Source organism: Lates calcarifer, linkage group LG13 (genome assembly GCF_001640805.2).
Source record: "Lates calcarifer isolate ASB-BC8 linkage group LG13, TLL_Latcal_v3, whole genome shotgun sequence".
In the NCBI taxonomy this organism is placed as follows: Eukaryota; Metazoa; Chordata; class Actinopteri; family Centropomidae; genus Lates; species Lates calcarifer.
The window spans coordinates 9509873-9534026 of record NC_066845.1 but is presented as its reverse complement, the minus strand read 5'-3'; the positions used below and the strand labels follow the sequence as shown (position 1 = coordinate 9534026).

Here is a 24154-nt window from a genome sequence, read left to right as displayed (position 1 = left end):
TTGTATTTGATCTCACTTAAGGAAATAGATCTGTTCCGACTTATGCTAAAATTGATAAACACCACGGTTAGAAACCGGGCCATCACCTGACGCCGAGCTGGGAACAAGTTTACAGCGAAGCGCGCTCTTGAACGTGCACGCGGACGTCGGGGCACGGCGTTGAACCACCTGATCAGCTCGTGGGTTTTGGTTGGCAGTAATAGCCTCACTACGTTGAACAACGGCGCGGTGGGTCACGTGACAGCATCTGCTGCTGCTGGCTGAGCGAAGCGTGTTAGCAGGTAAAAGAAAGAACAAAAAACGTGGAGTTACTATATATAAAGCCGTTTGAATGGCCGAAGTGTCTTATCGCATAATTTTAAAACGACTTTAAGGAGACCGATCGGTCGATTCAGAAACACCGTTTGTCCTATTTGTTGGTTAGCCATCTAACTAACTAACTCGCTAGCTAACCAGCGTTGTATCCGGACTGTAGCGCTGCATTGTATGCGGACGGGCCGTTCACATGCCGGGTCAGTTAACATGTTGCTGATATCTGTCGTAGTATTAACGGATCATGCGTTTTTCGACAGCTTTTATTACCTACAGACACGTATTACAGCCACAGAACCGAAATACTCGACACCGACCGTTGGAAACGTAAATGTAACACACCGCGATTTTTCGTTTCAGTTGTGTTAGCATGTTGCTAAAGTTAGCTAAACCTGCCACTCAGGTTAAGTGACTAACGTTAGCTTTTCTCTGGGTCTACACAAAGGGATACATATTCGCTGTCGTCATATTTGTTTGCTTTTTGTAGCTATCTCGGCGGGACTGTACTGTCAGCAGCTTCATCGACGGACTGGCTAACTTAGTGGCTGCACGGCTAAGATCTGTCCAGTAGAACACGGCATTTTAACGGTAGGAATCGCACACGGAACAAAGACGAGCGGTTAGCCAAGCTAAAGCTAACACTGGCTAGTTGACTAACGCTCATGTGAACGCTAGCCAATGCGGCTCATGTTTCCGTCGAGCTTCATGTAACGTTCACCAAAATAAAATTACGATCTAGTCACCACTTACGTTACGATACAGGCGACTGAAATACATTGACAACCGTAGCCATGTTATACAATCTCCGTTAACACTTTCCTACTGTCTAACGTTTTTTGTTGGTCAACATACTGTTGTCAAACGATAGTAATTATTACGGACGGTGGATCTTTTTTGTTCAGATGCTGACAAGTTGTCCGTTGGTAGTATTATTGACTAACAAGCAGTTACTGTATGTAATCTAATATACCCCAGGTTAGTGTATGCTTTCGGTTTCCCTAGACACCATTTAGCCTGGCATAATGCCCAGGCTCATTTTGTGGTTACTTATTACTTTGAATCAAATGCCAAATGGCTGTCGCTATCCCGACGTCGTCGGTGAGAGAAAAGTCTTATAATTTATACTACCTATAACAAATGCTGGTGCATACTTGCGTTGTTTTTGTGTGGGAGTCTGGGGGAGGGTTGTAAGTTGACACCCGGACAGTCCCCTCTTGGCTGGCTAAATTTAACCAGGGAGGTGGGGGGCGACAGATGGGGTTATAGTCTTACATGGTATACTTGACAACAGTGAGCCCTGCTTATATTCAGTGTACTGTACTGCCATTAGACATTTATTCAGAATCTGTTTTGTTAGGAATTGTGATGCAATGTGACCATTTCACAGGAGACTGACATTTGACTTTACCTCTGTCCCCACTTTCTCTCTCCGCCAGATTTTTCTATTTTGTACATACATTGTTTTGTATATACTGTATATGATGACTTCAGTGGTCAGCAATCAAGCCCGGGGAACTCGGGACAAAACGCTGCCCACCACCACACAAACAACACAGCCACAGAAACAGATACAGGTGTGTTTTTCATCATTGTGAATTCAGAGTCACACCCAGGCCTGCTCAGTTAAAATAAAGTCTATAGTATAGTTTGTTTTGGGTCATCGTCTAGTATTGAGTAATCATGCTGATATTAGTACTAGTAAAATGTGTAATGAATATAAAATTTAATTTCTCACTTTTGAAGGATTTTTAGATCATTAAATCCTACATGGTGTACCTTCACCAGGATTCCAGTGTCTTTCATTGAAAATGATGACAGCTACCATGTGTTCTAGTTGTATTGTTTCTGACAGAACCCTGTTTACTTCACAGGCCACAGCAGAACAGATTCGTTTAGCCCAGATGATCTACGACAAAAATGATGCTGACTTTGAAGACAAGGTCAAACAGGTAATGCGTTGCTAATGTGGATATATAGATTTAGACAAATGAATTTTCTGGAAACAGCATATTGTCTTGAAATTCTTGCATCATGTGTTGATCTAACTTAACACTGTGTTTTTCTGTTTTGCATGGACACAGCTTATTGAGGTAACTGGGAAAACTCAAGATGAGTGCATGGTAGCCCTCCATGATTGCAACGAAGATGTAAACAGAGCCATCAATTTTCTGCTGGAGAGCAACTCTGACACAGTAAGAGCCTATAAACAAATGTACAAACCACATTCACATATTTATAATTTGTTTGTGTACACATGTGATATGGCAAGTCCTCTTGGTTTTTGGAGAGACTAAAACACCATACATTATTCAAAATTGAAACCACAATAAAGGTGTGTTTGAAAGAGTCAATCTCATCTTGTTAACCTCTGTCAGAACTCCTGGGAGACTGTAGGGAAGAAGCGGAGCCTTGGGAAAGAAGGAGGACCCTCAGAGATAAAGGAGAGCAGAGAGAAGAAAGGAGGAGAGAGGGAGGCCAGTCGTGGACGTGGGGGCGCCAACAGAAGGGGCAGAGGCATCAGCCGAGGGCGTGAAGGTAAGAAAGTCTGTCTAAGGTATGAATAGCTTGGATTCTGTAGAGTTATGGTTTATGCATGAGCGACATTTACTGTGCTACATTGCTAAAAGAAGAGTGAGTATATAGAATCATTGGCTCAACTTTTGTATGATTTGTTCTACTTTGAGTTCCCTGCGGGTTTAATTTCAAAAGGCTCAGGTTTTTTCACAGTTCAGCATTAATAATATGTAAGGTTTTACTGTTGTTTTACTGTATTTTCCATGTCCCAATGTTTCTTGTTGGATTCCAGGTCGGTTAGAGGAGAATGGGTTTGAGGTGGCTCCTGGAGAGAGAGGAGGTGACCGCGGACGTAGGGGGCGTGGCAGAGGTGAGCAGTAAAGGAAATCATACGTTTTTAAGTTTTATTAGATGTATTGCCATTTTGTTAGCAATGACTCCAAAAAGTGTTAACTTTAGCTACCAATTACATAAGTCTTGGCTCTTGTCCCATTAATGTAGAGTGAAACTGCAGGATAGAAAACTAAGTGGGCATTTTGAGGTTAGTTTGATAAACCAAAATATTGCCAAGCTAAAATCTCGTATATATATAGGTAACCTTGCAGTCTACAGTGTGAACAAACATGTCCATATATTCAGACACATTCTAATATTGTATGTTTTTGTCGCTCACTATCTTTAGATGGGGAATTGTGCATGTTTTGGTTATGTAGCTGGCAACATATCTATTTGTGTCTGCAGGCATTTAGAGTATTGCCGCACTGAACATGTGTGGAATGTGCTTAGTCCCTGCAGCTGCTTGAGTGTGCGTTTGGTGGTGGTGGGGTGTCATCAGTAGATATCAAGATCAGAGAAAGGATTACAATCTGACTGGATTTGTAGGCTTTGTCTATAACATCAAATGATCTAAGAGTGGTGAGGTAAATCAAAGCATGATTCAAAAGAAATGGTGTAAGATGGCATGTTTTGTCTTAACTAGGGGGGAATGCATGCAAGACTGTTGGCCAAGAACATATCTTTTTGGTTATTCAGACTTAATGCAGCATGACTGTTCCCTCCATGGCCCACATTTGTAGGTTACGATAGCACAAATGTGTTGACAACTATGACTGTGCACTACATTACTGTTTACTTATTGAGTGCAATTCTAAGGCAGTACCACTATGTAGGGAAAAAAATCAGGAGTATTTTAGAAAAGAAACTTAGACACATGTATGCAGGAATGGTTTGCAAAAGCGATTGGAATATTTTTTTTAAAGCCTGACAAAGGTCACTGACTGAAAGTTGGTTTCTCCTTAAACTTATTGCTGACAGTGTGTGGGAGTTTGGCACCCTCTTTGAGAAACAAATGCTTAATCAGGAGTTGAGACTGAAAGGGACCAGTCAGCAGAGGTCATCTGGTTTGTTTCTTTGTGTTCTCAGGGGCAGGGGGTCGCGGTAGAGGAAGAGCAGCTGCTGGCAACAGGTTCTCCTCCCAGGGAATGGGGTAAGAATGTGTGTTTTGTGTAAGTCATAATACTGAAGTAGGATGAGGAGATAGTGATGGTGATTACAAGCACATATCTCAAAAACAAATGTGTGGAAGAACCAAGTCTCTGAGTCTCCTCCTGTAAAATTTAAAAGATTTATTTTTCTATTTCCTGTTACTAACAGCAACAACATACCAGGAGATTTTTCTCTTTGATTTTCTTTGTTTAGTCACCTTCCCTTTTATGTGTCTCCCCCTTTCCTACTGTTTCTTTAACACTCTGTCTCTTTCAGTACCTTCAATCCTGCTGACTACACGGCTAACTCTGGAGCTCGCCAGGAGACGTGGGAAGGGGATGGAAATGAGCCTGCTGAGGGAACTGGTAAGGAAAATTACACAACAGAAGATGTCATGTTTTGATGCCATTTCCTGCTTTTTCTATACAGTGGCTTAATTCTCAATCAGCATTGTCTGGTCTTCACTTGCCTCAAGTCAGTTCAGATTAATAGGTCCCAAACAAAAAGTAGAATTCAAGCAGAAAATGGGCAGATGAATCTGCACAATGGATTCAAAGGGTTATAATTCTAGTGTCATTAAAGAAGTCAGGACTAGATTTTCTATCTTTGCTTTGGGATGGTTAATTGTTTCTGTGAACATATTATGAGTATACAAATTATTGTTTTGGGTTTTTTTTTTTTTTTTTTTTTTAGGAACATGGACAACCAATGTGGATGACTGGACAGAAGACTGGAATGAGGATGTAAGGCAGCACTTTTTATTTGTATGAAGGTTTTACTGACATTGCCTTAAATCTGCACTGGCCTCTGATGTTAACTTACCGAATACCATTAGTGAGGATCAGTGATTTTATGTGGTGTAACTATATCAGCATGGCTCTGGGTGGTTGTGAATGTACATTGCAGCACGTACGCCTAATCCCATCTAATGGATGGCTGTGTTTGTACTTCCTGTCCTTTCCTTACAGTTGTCTGAGGCCAAAGTATTCACTGCCTCCTCTGCTCCAGCCAACCACATCACACCTGGACACAAGTAAGCCACCCTGTCTGAAGTCCTGTCAATTGAGAACATTATTAAAAAAACATCAATATGTACAATAACCCTCTTTCAAATCTGCCTTTTCTCCCACTCTTTACTCTTCCTGTTCTCTTGTCTCCCGCTTCTCCTCAGTGTGGACCTGGCTAGCCTACTGCCTAAGACTGGAGTAGCTGTAGGGGGTTCCATGGACTCTGACTTGGGGGCAATAGTTGATGGTCCCTCAGCAGAGGATTTGGGCCAAAGCCTGGTGTTTACCAATTCCCACCACAATGGACGCACTGCAACACACAGCTACGCACACGCCACAGCCAACAGCTATGCCCATGCTGCCTCTGCTAGTACCACCTACGCGCACGCTGCACTGGTACAGATGGCCGCGCACACACATTTGCAAGCACCAGCAAATGCTTACGTATATCATGCTCCTGCACACTGAGATATGGTATTCAGGTCTTGTTTTTTTCTTCTTCTCATCCTCTCAGTCTTCAGTCCTGGGTTCTGGTTTTGGCTCTCTGAATGCACCTAAACCGACACCCGCCTCTGACATCAGGACATCAGAACAGCTCAATGGGCCTCGGCTTGGTCAGAGAGCCAGTCAGACGTTAGCCGCCACCAGCAGCAGCAGTATTGTTTCCAAAGATGCAGGGCCACCTCCAATGCAAAGTCCTGCTCCTGCCTCCTCTCCCTCTGTAGATGTCAAGGCTCAGAGAGTGGAGAATGGTCCTGTTACTGCCCAACACTGTAAGTTTATTTCAAAAGGCCAATGACAAGTCAATTCTAAGTAATTGTTGTTGAAATACATAGTGCTGCAGGGCAATAGTTCATTATACGTTCATCTCCATTGTCCTCAGTGGAGATGAAGCTTCAGCCAGAGCCATCAGCGGTGCTCAGCCAGCTGGCTCAGAGGCAACAACAGTCCTCCATCCTTCCCACCGCAGAGTCGCTGGGCCTGTCTCAGTCACATGCACCACAGGTCCCCACACCACCAGGTAGGACTGCAGAACAATACCCTGTTACGCCAATAAAGGTGTTTTCAGTAGCTCTGACGATTAATTTGATCATTGTGATTGGGCCTTCCGCCCCTGATCCCATCAGGTCATGAGTCCTCCATCCCTCCGGTAAGAGATGGAGCTTCTCCAGGAGTGAAGCTGCCAGGAATGGAGCCTCCCATAGCAGAGCCTCCTCAACGACAGCTAAAGACACAGAGACGCAGGGTACCTCCTCCCTCAAAGGTAAGCTCTTCTTATATCTGAACCTTTTATCAGACATAAAAATGATCAACCAACATGCAAAACAAAAGAGCAGTATTACTTACAAGATGATAATAAATAACAATCATTTCTCTGCTGTCAGGTGTTTGACAAGACAAACCAGCTAGCTAACCGGTTATGTGGTAGGGACGTAATGAATAGAATGGCTTCCGCAAACTGCAACTCCACTCCCTTGATTTAACTTCTCAAGTAGTTAATGTCTTGTAAACAAACACAGAGTGTAAATAAATACACAGTCCTTTTAGTATATTTATCCCATGTTTGCTACCAGAACCTGCTTGCTTGCTGCTTAAGTCATGGCTGTTCATGCCATATCACTTCAAAGTAGCAGTTGCCAGTTTGACTGTTTTGACTAAACTTGGCTGCTAGCCAATAAAAAAAAAGGTTAAGATCAAATTGATTAAATATATATTCTCAACTTACTTTCATCTTTGTCTACCTCAGATCCCGTCATCAGCAGTGGAGATGCCGGGCTCAGCAGACACACCTGGCCTGAATCTTCAGTTTGGAGCTCTTGACTTCGGTTCTGAGGCTGGTAGTGGCGCAGTAGACATGGCACAGATGGAACTGGCCAGGGATCAAGCCCCCACTCAGGCTCCAGCTCCACCAGCTCCAGCACCCATGTCTGTCCCTACTGCTGTTCCCACACAGCAGCCACAGAGCAGCCTGTTCTCCAAGCCAGGATCTGTGAGGTGTGTGTGAGTTGGTGTTTGAGGCATGGGTTTGTCTGTTTCAGTGAGGAATTTGTCATTTTTTTAAACATCTGTTGTTTTTCTGCTCAGGATGTTATCTCAACAACCATTGAAATAGGGCCATGCAAAAAGCAGACCGCTGACTAATTTGTCAATTAGCTAAAAGGCTTAAGAGAATGTTCAACTGTGTTATGGCTAGAAACCGCTTGCATCATATTCTCAGTATTTACATTTGTGTCTTTCCCCATCTACTTTTCTCTTGGTCATGTGAACAGTGAACACATGAGCAACTTGCCCACCTTACCCCCAGCTGTATCGGATCCCAGCTTCCCCTCACCATCTCTGGGCTTACCCAGTGCCACGCCTTCGCCCTCGCTGGGTCTTCCCAGTGCAGCCGCTCCACCCTCGTCTGCAGCCCCTAGTGCAGCCAGCCGCGTGGAGAGCAGCGGTCCAAGGTCCCTGCCACCGCATCTCGGGTTCTCTCAGAACAAAGATGTCACATCAGCTGCTGGTGGACCTCTAACAGTGAGAATAAACCTTTTTTGTGTATACTTATGGGTCTCTCTGCATAATACCTGACTAAAAGCTGAAAGATAAATCTGAGACACTGAACATTTCTTCCTCTCACAGAATGGCTACAGTGGGATGAAGACACAGAGCACACAGGACAGTAAGTATACTCAGCATTGTCAGTTGTAAAGAATAGCAGTAGAGCAGCGAGTAAAATCTAACATAGTGAATATTGATTGTTAAATGCATCTGGCAGGAAGTGGATAGTGTCCTCTGTGGAAGTTGAGGTTTGATAAAGACGAGGACATAGTTAGTGTGTGTGTGTGTGTGTGTGTGTGTGTGTGTGTGTGTGTGTGTGTGTTTTTTTTTTTAACTCTGTTTCATTCTTTCTTCTGCCACAATCAATTTGTAATATCAACACACAAATTTATGTCTCTCATTTTTATTTTTAAACCAGGTACGTCATCAACATCTAGAACGGTGAAAACAGAGTCTCCTGTTATGACGAGTGACAGTGGACCTGGCCACCACATCCCTTCCCCTGCAGTCACACCTTCCCACTCAACCCCCATTCCCTCACTCAGCAGGTAACAGATGGTTCAGACACATTAATGTTTGCACAAACTGATTGCATCCCCCTTTTTTGTCTGGAGATAATGATGCTTACAAGCACATATCTTAATCATGTAATGTGGAAATATCTGTCACTGAATCTCCCATCCTCCTGCCCATGCTTCCTGGGTGATGTACTTTTGTGGCTTCATCAGATATAAGCAGGCTGACAGAACCACTTTTCTCTGTTTCTAGTCACGTGACCAGTACTCACTCATCTGGATCAGCCCTCACCACAAGTTCCTCCCTGACAGTAAGTGTGTGTGAACACAGACACAAAATTCTTAAACATCTTTCTGCTGTTTAATGAGATAAGACCTGTTGTGTGTGTGTTTTACAGTTCAGTAATTTGAATGCAGGACTTTTTTTTATTTTTTTTATTGAAGACATCCATGCTTTGCCCTACAAAACAGCTACTGGTTCTCTTGTCACGCACCTTCTCTTCTTTCCCCTTGTGCCACCAGATAAGTAATGAGGAGAGCAGCAGTGGCAACCTCCATGGCTTTTCATCATCATCTTCTAGCCAAGTTGTCAATCCCAGTCCTTCAGTCCCCTTGGCTGTCAGCAGCTCAACCACCAATGGTCTTCACCCATCTGGAGCACCAGGACTGACTCCTAATGGCACAAACACCACACTCTCAGCTTCAGGCAGCCGTACAGCACCCCTGCTCACCACCACCTCCGGTAGGTTCACAGTCCACACATGAATCATATTTTTATAACACAGGAACTCATTGCAAAAGAGCCTTTTTATTTTAATCGTCACTCCCTTTTAACTCAGTTCTTCCTCCTTCCCCAGGTAAAGCTCCTCCTAACTTGGCTCAAGGAGTGCCGCCTCTCCTGGCAAACCAGTACATCATGGGCCCTGGTGGTTTGCTCCCTGCTTACCCGGTAACTCTACACTTTCCTCATCATTTATTTACTTGTTTGTGTATTAATTAATCTCCTGGGTTTTTAAGGGAAAGAAGAATATCACTAAAAATAGATGGGTGTTGACATCTGTGACTGACTAAGCACCTCAGGGCTGTATAGCAACTCAATTCTGCATCTACCATAAGTGGATACACAGAGTTGAAGAATTATGGCAGTGAGTTGACTCCTCACTCTGTAGAGCTTTTCAGTGTTGACAGCGACTATGTTTTAATAAGGTTGGGTCACCCAAGACTCATGTAAATGTCAGGTATGAACAGGGCCACACATGACATCTGTGAACCATGAAGAAACTAATTAAAATGGAGTTTGCATGCAGCAGTGAGGATTATTTGAGACTCCCAATGTAATACTAAATAATTACCTGTTTTTCCCACCTTTATCCAGACTATATTCCCCCCACCCCCCACTACATGTTACATTAACGTACAGCTATGCGTTACATTAATGCACATCCAGACAATCACTGCCACCTTCTAACATTTTTGTACTCTACACTTTATACTTTACACTTTTTAATTATGTATATTTATGTTCCTTGTAAATATAGTTCTTGCTCTTCACTCTTTTCTTTTACTATAACTGTCTTTTAGCACCAATATACCAAGACAAATTCCTTGTATGTGCAAACTTACTTGGTAATAAAGTCTGATTCTGATCTTTACAGCAGATCTATGGATATGAGGACTTGCAAATGCTGCAGTCTCGCCTTCCTATGGTGAGTCTGTTGTCTTGTTAATTCAGTCATGTACCCTGCTGTATAATACTATATTACTGGTATTTTTTAAATAATTAATTAGCTTTCAAATCAGTTTCCCTGTACATTACATTCCTGCTGCCTCTAGTAAAGTAACTACACCAAAAAATCTTTATCCCCTCTTCTGTTGCATGCCACTGTCAGCGGATTTCTAGAGTAGCTGTCAGATGTACTGATGGAAAAAAAACAACAAAACAGTGATGTGGTTGGAATTGTCTTGTTTCATCCAGGACTATTATGGTGTAACATTCCCCGGCACTACAGCTGCTATGCCTGGAAGAGATGGCCTGGCTAATAATCCATATTCTGGTATGTCAAATTTTATGTTGAACTGGAGTCTCTGAGGTGATATGTCTCAAGTTTCGTATGTTCAAGATGTGTTTCACTCTGAAACCTCACAATTGACTTAGTCACTCCCAATTTTAAAAAAAAACAAACTGTTGGTTCCTTCTACTTTTTTATTATCACTTTTTTCTTTTGAGTGGCTTCTTTACCAATTTCATGTTTGCTAACTGGCAATGGAATTTCAGATATTTATTTTTTTACTATTGTTTTTTGTCTAGGTGAAGCGACAAAGTTTGGAAGGAATGACTCTTCGTCTCCAGCTCCACCAACCAGCCTGTCTACAGCTGGGGTGCAGTCACAGCCCCAGCAGGCACCACAGGCAGGGACACAGGGCCAGGGCACGGGGCAGAGCCAGGGTCAGCAGACACAGAACCAGGCCTTCCTAAACCCCCCTCTGCCCCCGGGTTACGGATACACTGGTAAGGAAAAACTAAATTATGTATAATGAGAAGGATATTTTCTACATTCATTTCTGGTTATCTCATCTGTGCACTTTACACCTAATGCATTTAATGCAAATTCCAATTTCAGTTAGTTAGAGCTTCCCTCTTATTTTTTGGCTTATTGTTTGTATAGGCTATATTATTGTGAAAGTTCACATTAACAAAAGGCTTTTCTCAGCAACACTGTGTAGCAACAGTTGCAAATCAGTCTGTGTTCTCTGCACTTGACATTATTTTTCTAACTGGCCGTTTTACAGGTCTGCCGTACTATGCTGGTGTGCCTGGGGTTCCCTCAGCCTTCCAGTACGGCCCCACCGTCTTTGTGCCTCCTGCTTCGGCCAAACAACCTGCAATGGGCCTGGCCAACCCTTCCAATCAGTATCACCAACAGCATCAGCCCACTTACGGACAGCATGCATATGGCACAGGTGAGATGAGGATTAAGCAAGAGGGCTGTGTCTGTCACTGCTCTCATCAATTTTTGTTTTCAGACAACTAACACAGCACATTTCACATGAATTAATTGTGACTTTTCATTTGAGGGTTATATCCAGCAGTTCAATTCAGTTTGATTCATTTTTTTTGGGATCTGGCTTGAGTCTGTGCCTGTCTATTTCAACTATGACGGCACAGGTTTATCATAAATTATTACTGCCAAACAAAATATAACAGTACCACAATCTGCCACAACAACGTGGTACAAAGTTGAGGGCACTTGACTTTAAATGTTAGACTAGTTAAAGTGGGTTATCTGGTCAGTTATTTCATTAAATGTGTTGTGGTGATCAATAGTAGACAAGTTACTGTCTTGTCTTACGACACTTAATTACTGTTAGATGATTTTTGACGTCTCATGTACAGCAATAGTTTGGCACAGCTGTATTGTGAGAGACAGGGTGTGCATACAGAGACTTTGGCAGAAATTAGGTGTAAAGGGGGGTGGGATAGGCAACTTCTAATCCTATATACATGTACATGAAATGCTGCATGTGTGTGTGGAGTTGGGCCGGTGTGGTTTTTTTTTTTTTTGTTGTTTTTGCTTGTGCTGCATGCATAGCTCAAACCCCCTGCTGAAGTTGGACACAGCTCAATATAGACACAGCTGCCGTTTTAGTCAGGTTACCTTACTGCCTCTCTCTCCCATGCCCCCCCTCTCTTCTCTTCCCATCCTCTTTCCTCCTCCTTTTCTTCCCTTCACCTCATCTGTCCATCTTTCTCTTCCTACCCCTTCCCTCTCCTCTGCTCGCTCTGCCTCCTCTCCTCTTCTGTACTCTTCCTCCTCCACCCCCTTCAGCCTTTGATGACCTGTCTCAAGCCCACGCTGGGGAGTACAGTAAGGGAGGGTACGGAGGGTCTGCCCAGTCACAGGCCAAGTCAGCGGGCAGCGGCCCAGGGAAAGGTACATACACAACACATGTGCGCACAATCTAACAAGACACACAAAGTCAGTGGGCGTTTTCCTGTGGGAAAAACAGATGTACTCACAATTGCAGATGATTCTACAGTCAAGAGTGTTCTGGAGAAAGGTGTGTATATGCACGTGTGTGATTGCACTTTGATGTGCACATAAATGGATACATGCCAAAGGGTGGAAAAAAGTGAGAAACATGCCTCTGCACCTCCTCACTTAATATGCTTCTTCCTACTGGCTGGCCCCCCTCCTACTAACAGTGGAAATGAACATTCAGTGTTTGATATTCACTCATCAGCAGTGAAGTGACACAACTGTTCTTCTCCCCCCCCCCCCTTAACCCCTTGATCTCCCTCTCTTCTTTATCATTTTCCCTTTTCCTCTTTTTGCTTTCCTCCCTTCCCTCTTAAATTCCAATCTTTTTCTTTATCTTCTTCCCTTCTCCCTCACTTCATTCTCCTCTCAGCACCAGGACTGTCAGGGTCAGGTACCAGTGGAGGAGTACCTGACATGGGAGGTTCAATCTACAGCAAAACACAGGTGAGCAACATTGTGTTCTCTTGTATATCTGTGTTAAGATCAAGGCTTCATGCTTCTACTTGTAAGAAACTACTTGTCTTAAAATCACTCGTGTGATTTTTATATGAGTCCAGTTAAAATGTGAATGATTTAATTTCTCTTGTCTTCTCTTCATTCTCCTCAGTCATTTGACAAGCAGGGCTTCCACACGGGGACACCGCCTCCCTTCAGCCTACCTTCAGCACTTGGAGGAACAGGGCCCCTGAACCCTGGGGGTGCTCCTGGCTACGCCCCTGCTCCCTTCCTGCACATCCTGCCACCACACCAACAGCCCCACTCCCAGCTGCTGCACCATCACCTCACACAGGATGGACAGGTAAACATTGCATCCTACCCAGAGTTTCACTAAATAAGTTTGCATTATTTGAGTTTTTGTAAATTTGAGTTTTAATCTGTGATTTTGCCCATTTTATTACACACACATTTTATTTAACATTCCTGTTTACTGAATAGCTGTTACCTCAGCACAGTGTTGCAGTTAGCTGACTGCCATGATTAAACAAATTATGCTGTTCTTGCACACTAATCTGCATGCCTACAGTGGTAATCAACTAAATAGGTCTTTTTGACCATATAGTCCCAGAAACAGCCCCAAGAACTAACAAGTCAGAAACTAAAACTGTGGTGCATTTGTTGTGTTTTAACCCTTTGTCAAGAAATGTGGTGATTTTGTGGTAGACCAAGAGAAGATTTTAAAAAAGTACACAAGACTTAAGATGATCTGTTTTTAGTTTTTATGTACAACCTTATTGCTTAAGTTGCATTTTTCACTTTGCTTATCTGTGGCTTGTTCCAGTTTTAGTGTGGTTTTTGTGTACTGTTTTAACAACATAATGTTAATAGACATTTCCATCCCTATTCAATAACTTAAGTTCCTACAAACACTTCTTTGCATCTGAATGACACTTGCCTCCATGCTGCTGCAGTTTTTAAGCTTTCACGCAAACTGAAGCCTGATAATTTGTTGGGAACAGGAATCACACCACAAGGACCAAAACTGGTTCTGTAGGTTCTTGCTGTTGATGTTGAAGTTAAGGTTCCAGGAAAGGTTCCACAGTTGGAAATGGCTATTACACTTAATAGAAATAGGAAATGAAATAAACCTGTTAGGTGGCTACTTGATCTTAAACATGATGAAACTGACTTCATGTTCTCCGCAGGGTGGACCTGGACAGCGCAGTCAGTCCAGCAGCATGCAACAGAAAACCCAAGGCAGCAAGTCCAGCTATGGCAGCTCCCCCTACTGGGCCAACTGAGGAATGCTTCCCACTCCTCCCTTCCCCAAAAGGCTGTGTGCGTGTGTGAGAGAGTGAGTGTGCGTGCGCGTGTAAAGCTAAAACAAACAAACAAAAAAAAAAGCAAACCGAAAGACACACTACCCTCACAATGAGCAACTTTGGGCCTCTCCGCCCTGCTCTCCCCACCTCCACAAGTCCTCATAAGTCTTTTGGGTTCTCTCTTCCCCCCCTTTTCAAAATTGGTTGTACATGTAAGATATTTATGTATGTATTTATATATATATACTGTATATGTAATAGTAGAACATGAAATGTGGTTGCTGCATTTTATTTTTGAAGGACTTTTTGTTTACTTTTTTCAAAACTGCAGGAAAAGATGTTACATTAAGACAGTATGAGATGATGATGGTGAGAGAGCGAGTGAAGATAAATGATCCAAAACTTCCTGGAAGAAACCTGAAAAAGGAAATAGAGAGAGCTATAGCACTGATTGCATATGAGGACATTTCAGATGGGGGTGGGGTTTATAATAACTAACTGCATCTGTCTCCTCTTTTTTTTCTTTTCTTTTTTTTTTATACATAACTCCCTGAATGACCGACTCATCCCCCAAAACTTCATTTTGTAGCTTCCTCTCTTTCCCCTCCTGCCTCTCACCCTCCGTTCCTCTGGAGGGATGCCTACTCTCCCTGTGTCAACACTTCCCCTTTAAAGACAGACCTGTCCATCTAAATTTTATATTTTAATTTAATTTTAACCCTCATTTCCCGCGAAATAAAAGTTCTGAGCAGTTGGAACTCTGACTTGTCCGAGTCTTTTTGCATTCACGTGTGCACATGTGCCGATTTTTCTTGACTGTCTTGAAAATTCAAACTTAAACTTTCTGATTTAATTGTGCAGTGTCAGGGATGGCAAATAATCAGAGAAAGAAAATATGAAGGCTACTACCCACACGAAGAAAAATGTACTTACCATGTGTGTACATTACATGGAAACTAATTTCTTGCACACTGATATGTTGGAAGCATATACAGTACGTGGCACTATTCATGTGTTTCTCAGATACAGGCAAAGTGTGACTGTGGTGATGAACGTTTCATTTATAGTAATCTTGGCTGAATTTATTTTGCTATGTCTTACAGTATCATCAGAATCAGATGTGATTGAAAAAAGATTTCTAATTAAAAAGTTAAAAGTATCCTTAAATGAGATCTGCTGGTGGCAAAACATTGCATTCCTAAATTCCCCATCCATCCGTCCATTCACTATAGCAATGATTAGTAATTATCAGTTGACACTTCAGTAGAGAGGACTTCCTTCCTTGCATTTTCTAGTACTTATTGCAATAATAAAACAAAAAATGAGAAAAAGAAAAAAGGGGGGGAATGGTCCCCTGAAACTGAAATTAATATTTTCTGTAATCTGTTTGCCATAACTGAGTTCTCTGTAATAGTCTTTTAAGCCAGTTGGCCATATGGTGGCCCAGCTTGAAGGAAACACAGGTGGCTCTCTTGATTACAGTGAATCCAAGACACCTTCTTTTCCCATGAAATACATATTCTTGTGGTGCTATTAATTAAAACTTATTACAAAATGAAATTCAGGAAGATTAAACAGTTATTATTTATGAAATAACTTGGCACAATGTCTCAGCACAGCACAAGCTTTTAGTATGAAAAGGAGAAATGTGACAGTAAAGCAGTTTTAATGAGATGCAGTTGTACAGGAATTAATTCCTACAGTAACCATCACAGTCATTAAGATGGAACAAATATGCAGTCATGCAGAAAAAGGGTGAATAGAAGTGGAAAGACAATGGTATGTTTTCGAAGTTAAACCATGATGTCATCCTCTGTTTTGGATTCTCAGCTTCATTTGCCATTTTGAAAGAAGCTGTAATGCAGGTGGGAGGGGGGTTAAATCTGTGCGGGATGCAGAGAGTCTTGTCTGTGCATAAGTTATCCAGACATTTCTAAGACTCACAAAACACAGTGGCGATATGATGGTTTATATTTAGATAATTTAATTAACAGATAATGCTTATGTCAGAGTCATTTCTGTTTCTGACTGTCGGGCAAATTAATGGCTGGGGATCATCAGGTCCTTTGAATTCAGTTGTTGAATAGTTGTTTTTTGTTGTTGTGATAGAATATGTCATTGTACTTTTACTTTTCAAGAGTAAAAGTACAACGACTGAAGGACCATAAAGAAAGAAAAATGGTCAGTGTTGTGCAATAATAATAATGTTTCTCCCAGCTTACCATTTCAACACAGACTGTTTTTAGGAACAGATAACCAGTCATTCTTCTCCACCTGTCAAGATGTAAATGGACATGAATAATGTGTAAATATCTGACTGCTATGTCCTATATGTAATCTTGTCAGTGACCACCAGATGGCAATATATAACAATATTTATGTCATGTAGTAATATACCATAGTCCATACCATACACAGGAGAACATTTTTTGACTTGAGAGGCCAGACCAGGTGTGTCACAGCTCACAGGAACAAAGCAATATATTATCTCATATAGAAGATATCCTTCCATAATTATACTGCATAACACTGACCTAGGCACTAATGAAATATACAGCTGTGGATCATATTTAGGGCAGGAAGACTGAACAAATGAAGTAACCAGGGGCAATGAATACATAAATTAAAAGAAGGCAGTTGTGTGACAATTTCTAAACATGAGATAATCAAACCTGATGCACTGTTCTTAGGTCATTTGAGTTGTTTTCAACTGTGTTTTAATTAATAACACACTGTGAACTCTGGAAATTACAATTCACATTACTCACAGATTCAGAGGGTGCAAGTTTAATGTGACTGGTAGCTCCCCCTTTTTTCCATCTCTTTCCAGTGAATGTTGAGAGAGTGTGAGACCCTGGAGTAGCCTATATAACCTTGGTATGTGGCTGACAAAGGAGGGGTGGGGTGGGGGGAATGAAGAGTGAAGGGTGGTGATGGGAGGGTGGGATGCAGAGGAGAGAGGATGGAAAGTTGGTGAGTGGCGGGTGCTATTGTGGCCTAAGTGCAGCAACAAGGTCAAAGGTCAAAGTGAAGTTGAAAGGTCAACCTTAACTCCCAGGGAGCCCACCCAGTGAGAGATACAGAAAGTGGGGGGTTGGGGGGGGGGGGGGGGGGGGGTTCAGAGAAAGCGATGGGCCCAAGCAAATAACTGAAGGAACATAGAGGTACATGGAGGAAAGACAAGGGAGTAAACATGGGCCAAGATGCAGTGTAGGTCAAATGAATTAAATGTTGAATCAAAGGCAAACTAAGGAAAATAATGGATCCAAATCTGTGAAAAAAAGAAGATGCAGAAAGAGGGAACAGGGAAGAGAGAATCTGGAAAGGAGAGAAAAGGAAAGGAAATAATGGAGAAGCAGCAGCAGATTGGTGATTGCAAGATACATTTAAATGCAAGAGGGGCACACATGTTTGATAACACCCCTGACTTGATGGGACAAGAAAATCATGTGGGAGGTTCCCCTGTAGAGGTGTTGGGCTTGATACTGAATGAACAAATTAGCTGTGTCTTTGGTGAATAAAGCTAGTTGGCCGCAGTTTCCAATTGGGACCTTCCATTATGTTGTATCATGGGGGTTGTGTGCAGTTTTTCCCAAGTTGTGTTTGGCCCTAAACACACGATGCACCCTGTTATTTCATTGAAGAGGCACAGGAATGCACACAGGAATGCCCCTCTGAGTGTTTGTTGACACTCGTGACCGCTCCGCTCTCAGATGTTGACAAAGACGTTTTGTTGGGGTTCACTCGGTTCACTCCCCTGGAGAAAACTTGGGGAGCCGTGAGGCTGTCATGCAGGATATCGCGACAGTTTAGGCCTGAATGGAAATTGGGGGCCCTGATGCTCGAGGCGGCCTCGTGACCTGGGTACTTGATTTGGATACTCAAAATCAATTTCTGCTGTGTTTCCTCTCCTCTGCTCTTTTTTTCATGAAATTACAAGCCCTTCCATCCGGCTGAATAGAAAACGATCACTGGGTGTTTTTTTTTTCTTTCCTCTCTTTCATCTCCATCTGGGGGACCATGAGATGTTCTTGTCCCCCCGCTTGTTGTGAGATGTGACAGCGGGGTCCATTCAGAGAGAAATTGGCTGCAATTAGTGCAATTATGCTGATTTTCACTTGTGTCCCATGCAGAACAGAGTTTTCGCTGTGCACAGAGACACCCCCGGGGAAACTGCTGCAAAACAAAAACCCATCAATCAACAAAGGCTTTGAATGAAAGGCTCAACGGCAGATAATACCGGGCACATTCCATAATGACAGCGTTTAGTCAGCTGTGACCCGTGTTGCGATGGGGGGCATGACATCTAGAGCTTCACTGATTAAGGGGAAATATGCGGTAAAGGCAGTATGATGGGCAAAGGACCTAACTGGCAGTGGTGGATGTGTAACCAAGTCATACAGTAAGGTTATCCGTGAGGCTGGTTACAATATAATAGTGTTAAACACACCTGAATTCAGCTCATATCCAGTGATTTAGCATCAGGCAAACCCACTCAATCAAATGTACCCACTCTTTTGTAGAATATATTTAAGTCAGTCCTCACTGTCATCCATAAATAATGGTGGTCACAATGACAAAATCATCAAACTGATAAAGTTGAAAAAGATTTGAGTGTTTTATGGGATTAAATAATAATTTAATGCTTTTCTCATGCATAACTGTTTCTTTATGTCTGTGGCTGTTTCTCATTGGTTGATGACTTAAGTGGAGGTCATAGTTTACCCAACTTTACATTGGTATGTCTATGTCAATATTGCCCAGGAGACTGACAAGGCTTGCATTCAACAGCAGATTTCAAGGTGTAGGAAGGGGGAGCAGTATCCAAAATGTAATGCATCCGCTTGTTAACTGGTAGACTTTCTGAAAGAGAAACACCACAGCCATTCCTCTGCAGCAGTTTTAACGACTAAAATGTAAAACACCGGCAATCACTCGCTGAAAGTTGCTGATGGTTAAAAGACAGCTTTGCTTTCTCAAAAGTAAAAAAAAAAAAAGTGGACTCCTCTGTAGGCTGCTGGCACAAAACAAGTCTTGAAAACAACACACATACCAGTATTCACTGATATCGTCTCATCGTGTACAAACACAACCCCCCAAAACTGAAAGTTGCTATAATCATCTAAAAGTTCTGCATATTTTCAAGATGTTTTATAACAGATGTTACAGATAAATATTTAATCATCTCAACATGTTTGATAAACATTTTTACTGCATTTACATACTTTTTTGTCAATATTATTTCTGATTAACAGCAGAGCCAAAAAATAAATTATCTGACTCTTTCGTGGTCCTTGCACTTTCTTCATCCTTATTTTCAAAAAATAATGAGAGACCTGGGTTAAAAGAGGTCAGAGCAGGGTCAGGGTTAAACACGGGGTCAAGGTTATCATTTCTCTGTAGAAATGCACCAATGTGCAGGTTCGACCATATTATAACATTTGAGGTCACTTGTTTGGTAATTTTTCTTTGTAGTAGCCACATAGACACTAGCGTGTTAAGTGCAGAATATACAGTTTGTTTAAGATCGTTGTCTCTTTTCAATTGAGCGTTATGACAACCAAAATAAAGAGTCATTTTTTAAATGTGGTGTTGCTACAATGACTTCCAGCCAGTTTAGTTTTAAGTAAATTATTCTTCATTCCTCCTGGAGGAAAACCATAGAGCTGCCCCCCAAATTGGCTCCCTAGCCCCCCCCGTGCTGAGTCTGGTGGACGGCCGGTCAGCGGTGGAACCAAGCAGAGTGTCTTTAAGACCCAGCGGAGCTCGGCAGGGAAACCCCGCGGCTTTAGTTGTTTCTACTCTCCAGAGTGTCAGCTAGTTATTTGTGGGGAGGCGCTGTAGCCATTTCGCCACATGAAAGCCCGATGAGCTGAACGACCAACATCCGAGTTGTTCATGGAGAAGAGAAATCAGCTTTGAGGAGCTCCGCGCGCACACACAGACGTACACGAACTCACGCGCAAAGACGCACGGCGCACAGACACGCACACTTCCTCCTCCTCCGCCGTGGAAAAAAGAGAGAGAGGAACAGAGAGAGAGGGCACACGAAACGCAAACTTCCAACTCTCCCATGTGGAAAGCAGAGGTTTGAGGATAAGGTATATATTTTTTTCCTCCTCGGGGTTCCGTTCCTTCCCCCCTCTCTCCCTCTCTTTCTCTCTCTCAGTGTTTTTGCCCGGAGAGTTGTGTTTCTATGAGAGTCTTGCTTGGTGAGAAGAGAAGTTTGGTTGTTTGCCTGGTCGGCTGAGGAGGAGGAGAAGAGTCGGGTTTAAAAGTGGGGGAAGATGGTCCGCAACGCCGCTTGGAGAAGAAGCTTGCTGTGCGTCCTCGCGCTCAGTCTCGGCTTTGCGTCCCCGCCGTGCAAAGCTCGGATTTACACCAACCACTGGGCAGTCAGGATAGTCGGGGGACCCGAGGTGGCCGAGCGGATAGCGGATAAATATGGCTATAGGAACATGGGACAGGTAGGTCGGCTATTGCTCCATCCAAACATGCCTCTTGTTTGTGTGTCTTTGTGATATCTTGTGTTTGTCAACTCTTAAAAGTGGAGCACGCCATGGTGGTTGTTAATTCCTTTACCAGCAGACAAACGATACGGGGTCAAACGTCAAAGGTCTGAGGTCCAAACCTGAGCCATGAACCCTCTTAAACTCAGTCCTTCTTTCTGTAAGCCCTCAGATTCTCACACAAACAGAGAGAAGCTGCAGGGAACAAAGAAAGAGGACCAAGAGCAGGATGGCACAACAGGTGCCTCTTCGCTGTGTTTCCGCGGATCATGTTCAGTTTGCGGGCTGTAACCACAGAGAGCTCCCTATCAGCCTAAGCCACAGCCGCCTCATGTGCTTGGTCCTTTTGACACACAAGTGAGACAACTAGAGCTGTTTGGTTTATGGTCTTGAAATTGACATCAAAGGGTCCACAATCAAACAGATACTTATCTTCTTCCCTCTCAGTGCTGTAGTATTTTATTTGTGCCATATTTATATGATGATTTCAATCAAAAACCTCCCCTGACCAGTCCGGTTTTGCTTTTCAACATTAACTTGCAAACTGAAAACTTGGCAATGTTTATTTTAACATTACACAGGAAAACTGAGATTTTACTTTTGCACTTCTCTGCTTATGTTCCACAGTATTCCTCCCATGTGTGTAATCTTGACTCAGTCCATAACTAGGCCCGCAGGGTCATCTTGAGCTATGTTTACCCCAAGAATTAAATTTTAGTAGATGCTCCCATACTTATTTATCAGTATTCACAAATTGGTGGGGTAAAGCTGTTTTTCTTCTGGGTCTCTTGAGTAATAATGAAAAACCACTGCGGGAGAAATGTTAAAATACACAGGTCATATTTCACTAGAAAAATCTGAGCCAGTGTTTTACACCTTGCATTTAAAAATCACCAAACATATGAATGCCTCTATATTAGCCTGAAATAAATCCCAGCCACAGCTGTAAAATTATACATATGTACACAGAGGGGAAACACTTATGAGGAGAGACTGACAAATCTCACACATTATGTCATTTTGTTAATCAACAGAAGTCCACACAGGTTGAGAAGGAAGAGTTTATCTGGTCTCTTGGAGATGTGTTTTGACAAAGTTTAAAGAGACACCCTGTGTCCTCTGTGGATGAAAGAAATACGCCACACAAACATGGACCCCACACATACCCCAGAGTATCGCGACTGAAATACGTGCGTAGTTCAAGCCTGCACTTGCCAGTGTTTGACGTGAAGACAGCGTGGAACAGAGGGGGGCATTCTGACAGGTTGTTGTGGGGTAGCCTAGTCAACAGCTATTGAACCCCCCTCCTTCCCCGCCTTATCCAGCCCGCCCACCCACTATACTCCCCAGAGAGCAGGCCTTAATGGCCTCGTTTATCCCCCCTCTTTGACAGGAACTAATGTGTGGAGTCCTCCCCCCCTTTCCATAGGAATTCCCCTGTGGAGTGTAGTGTCGCCCCCAACCCCCACCATTCGCCCTAATTTCCATCTCAATATGGAGCGTTCATTGGACTTTGACACCTCATAGACAAGAGTTTTACTTCACTTCCTGGTTTTGGGGTCAGCTGAAAGCCGCTCCCATGGGAGCGATAACAGCACACTCTGGTTTCCTAATGTGAACTTTGACATCCCCATCATTGACCGCCTACCTTTTTATATCAATCTGCACATATATATATGGATAATGAAATTTGATTTAGTAAGTGAGATGAGTTATTGCAATTTTCACTGCAGTTAGTTTGGGGTACGCCACAAGTGTTTTTCAATTTAATTAAACGTGCTTGGACTATTCATAAGGATCAGACTGTTTGTGATAAACGATTTGGGGATATGACTGCTAAGTGAGAAGAGGTTTTAAGTTGTGAAGGGAAGCAAAGTAGTTAAAGAGAGAGAAGGGGGATGGGTAGGGAAAACATGTGACAGAGGGACAATATAGTCTTCTTGACAAGGGTGGAAAGAGGAGAACAGACAAAGATAACCACACACTGAGAGATGGAAGGAGGAGGGAGTAAAAGAAGGGACGATAGATGGACGGATGGATGAAAAGAGTTGGCATGGAGTGAGAGAGCACCTCGTTGGGGAATTCTGGGTAATCCTCTTAACCATGGAGCCCCCTTCCCAGACTAAGATACTGGCCCAAATTGAGTCTAAATCAGCTGACAAGGCCCCAGACGTGGCTATCTGTTCAAGCTGGTGTTTTGAAGAGATGGGAGAGGACTTGGAGCCATTGAGAGGGAGCGTGATGATCTGAAGCCAGACATGGGCAGGAGGTGGTTGCGTCAATACCAAGTTATGAGATTATTTGTACAGGTTGTACTGATGCTACACCAATTCCTGCGGTAATCAGGCCAACAGGGTGTTGCTGTTGGACAGTTTGCTATACAAGAGTCCAGTGTCAAGAGTAACATTTATCTGTGTTTTCGCAAATGCCTCATTCATACCGATCATTTTTATACAAACTAATCATCCAGTGTCTGTGATGACCCATAATCACAAATTAATTATACTTTTTGGTTTGTTGATTTTAATTCTTGACCAGTTGGAGTAAAGGTTAGAAGGATGGTGATGAAAGTTAGTGGAGATTACTCTGTGGTGTGACACTGCTGAGCGTTGTAGAACAGAGTAAAGAAAAACTCACTCAACACCTTGCCTCCATCTATCCACATTTGCATGCAGCTACAAATAAGGGAAATGAATATTTTATCAGTATCATCCTTGATGTCATTTCAATTATGTAGCTGTAAGATTCCAGCATCTGTACGATATAAGGAGTTAGAAAAAACTGATTTTGTTTTTCACAGTGACAGAACTCCACAGTGTGAGTGATGTCTCATCCTCTTGTGTCATGCGTGTCTTTGTCCTGTTGTTTAATTTGGACATAGACCACAACTCTGAACCACACTTGTTCAGGCCAAACTTGAACGTGTAGTTTGGTAATCGGATCCAGCCATGCCACACGCAAAAATTGTATCATCTTTTGGCAGTCATGCTAGGATATTGTATCATATGACTTAATGCATCCAGGGAAAAATCTGTGAAGCAAGACACCATGAATCACTGCAAGTGCAAGTGGTTTCGCTTCACAAATTTGTTACAACATAATTCCCAGCAACAAAAGGTTATGCTGAAGCTGTGATTCACTATGTGGGTTATTGCATCAGAATGAAAGTTCGGTTGACTATATAACCCCTGTCCATCTAAACACATGTTGTCATAACTACAGCGGTGACAACTTAAACTGTATTTGTACTTGAATTAAGGATAAAAATAGATGAAGTTGCACATCGTCTGTCAGATGTAGTACAGCCTGCGGAGGTGTTGAAGCAGTGATAAATGGTAAAAATGATAAAAATGTCACACTGAAATCGTAAGAAATGGACCATTTTTGAAGTCTGTAAACTGAGTTCAGAGAAGTGCAGCAGTAGTTTAAACCTGGACTTGAGGTAGCTCCCTATTTGCAGACACTCCT

At 42.7% G+C, this 24154-nt stretch overlaps 2 protein-coding genes across 8 annotated transcripts in view; both read left to right on the top strand.

Moving 5' to 3' along the window:
* The first annotated feature begins 126 nt into the window (after positions 1–126).
* LOC108878083 (ubiquitin-associated protein 2) lies at positions 127–14935 on the top strand. Of its 4 annotated transcripts, none has more exons than XM_018668386.2 (30): positions 127–281; positions 1749–1886; positions 2184–2261; positions 2394–2504; positions 2688–2847; positions 3119–3196; positions 4249–4312; positions 4588–4676; positions 5005–5054; positions 5280–5344; positions 5483–5714; positions 5833–6091; positions 6202–6339; positions 6446–6582; positions 7066–7313; positions 7589–7838; positions 7944–7983; positions 8281–8410; positions 8631–8688; positions 8900–9119; positions 9235–9326; positions 10033–10083; positions 10353–10431; positions 10686–10886; positions 11168–11338; positions 12205–12309; positions 12404–12436; positions 12788–12861; positions 13025–13216; positions 14061–14935. In XM_018668386.2, exons 2-30 carry the CDS (start codon positions 1791–1793, stop codon positions 14154–14156), a joined length of 3597 nt encoding a protein of 1198 aa, XP_018523902.1. In that variant the 5' UTR covers positions 127–281; positions 1749–1790; the 3' UTR covers positions 14157–14935. The 4 variants fall into 4 exon arrangements, with proteins under 4 accessions (XP_018523902.1, XP_018523904.1, XP_018523905.1 ...); XM_051075051.1 differs by lacking the exon at positions 127–281 and adding an exon at positions 777–900; XM_018668388.2 differs by lacking the exon at positions 12404–12436.
* A 5056-nt stretch (positions 14936–19991) lies between these two features.
* Positions 19992–24154, top strand: part of pcsk5b (proprotein convertase subtilisin/kexin type 5b) — a 75307-nt gene continuing 71144 nt past the window's right edge. For 2 of the 4 annotated variants that reach the window (XM_018668399.2, XM_018668398.2), the window contains exon 1: positions 19992–20644. In XM_018668399.2, the coding sequence (XP_018523915.1) occupies positions 20465–20644 (180 nt within the window). In that variant the 5' untranslated portion in view covers positions 19992–20464. The remainder of the gene's footprint in view (positions 20645–24154) is intronic. The other 2 variants (XM_018668401.2, XM_018668400.2) reach the window with 2 other exon arrangements.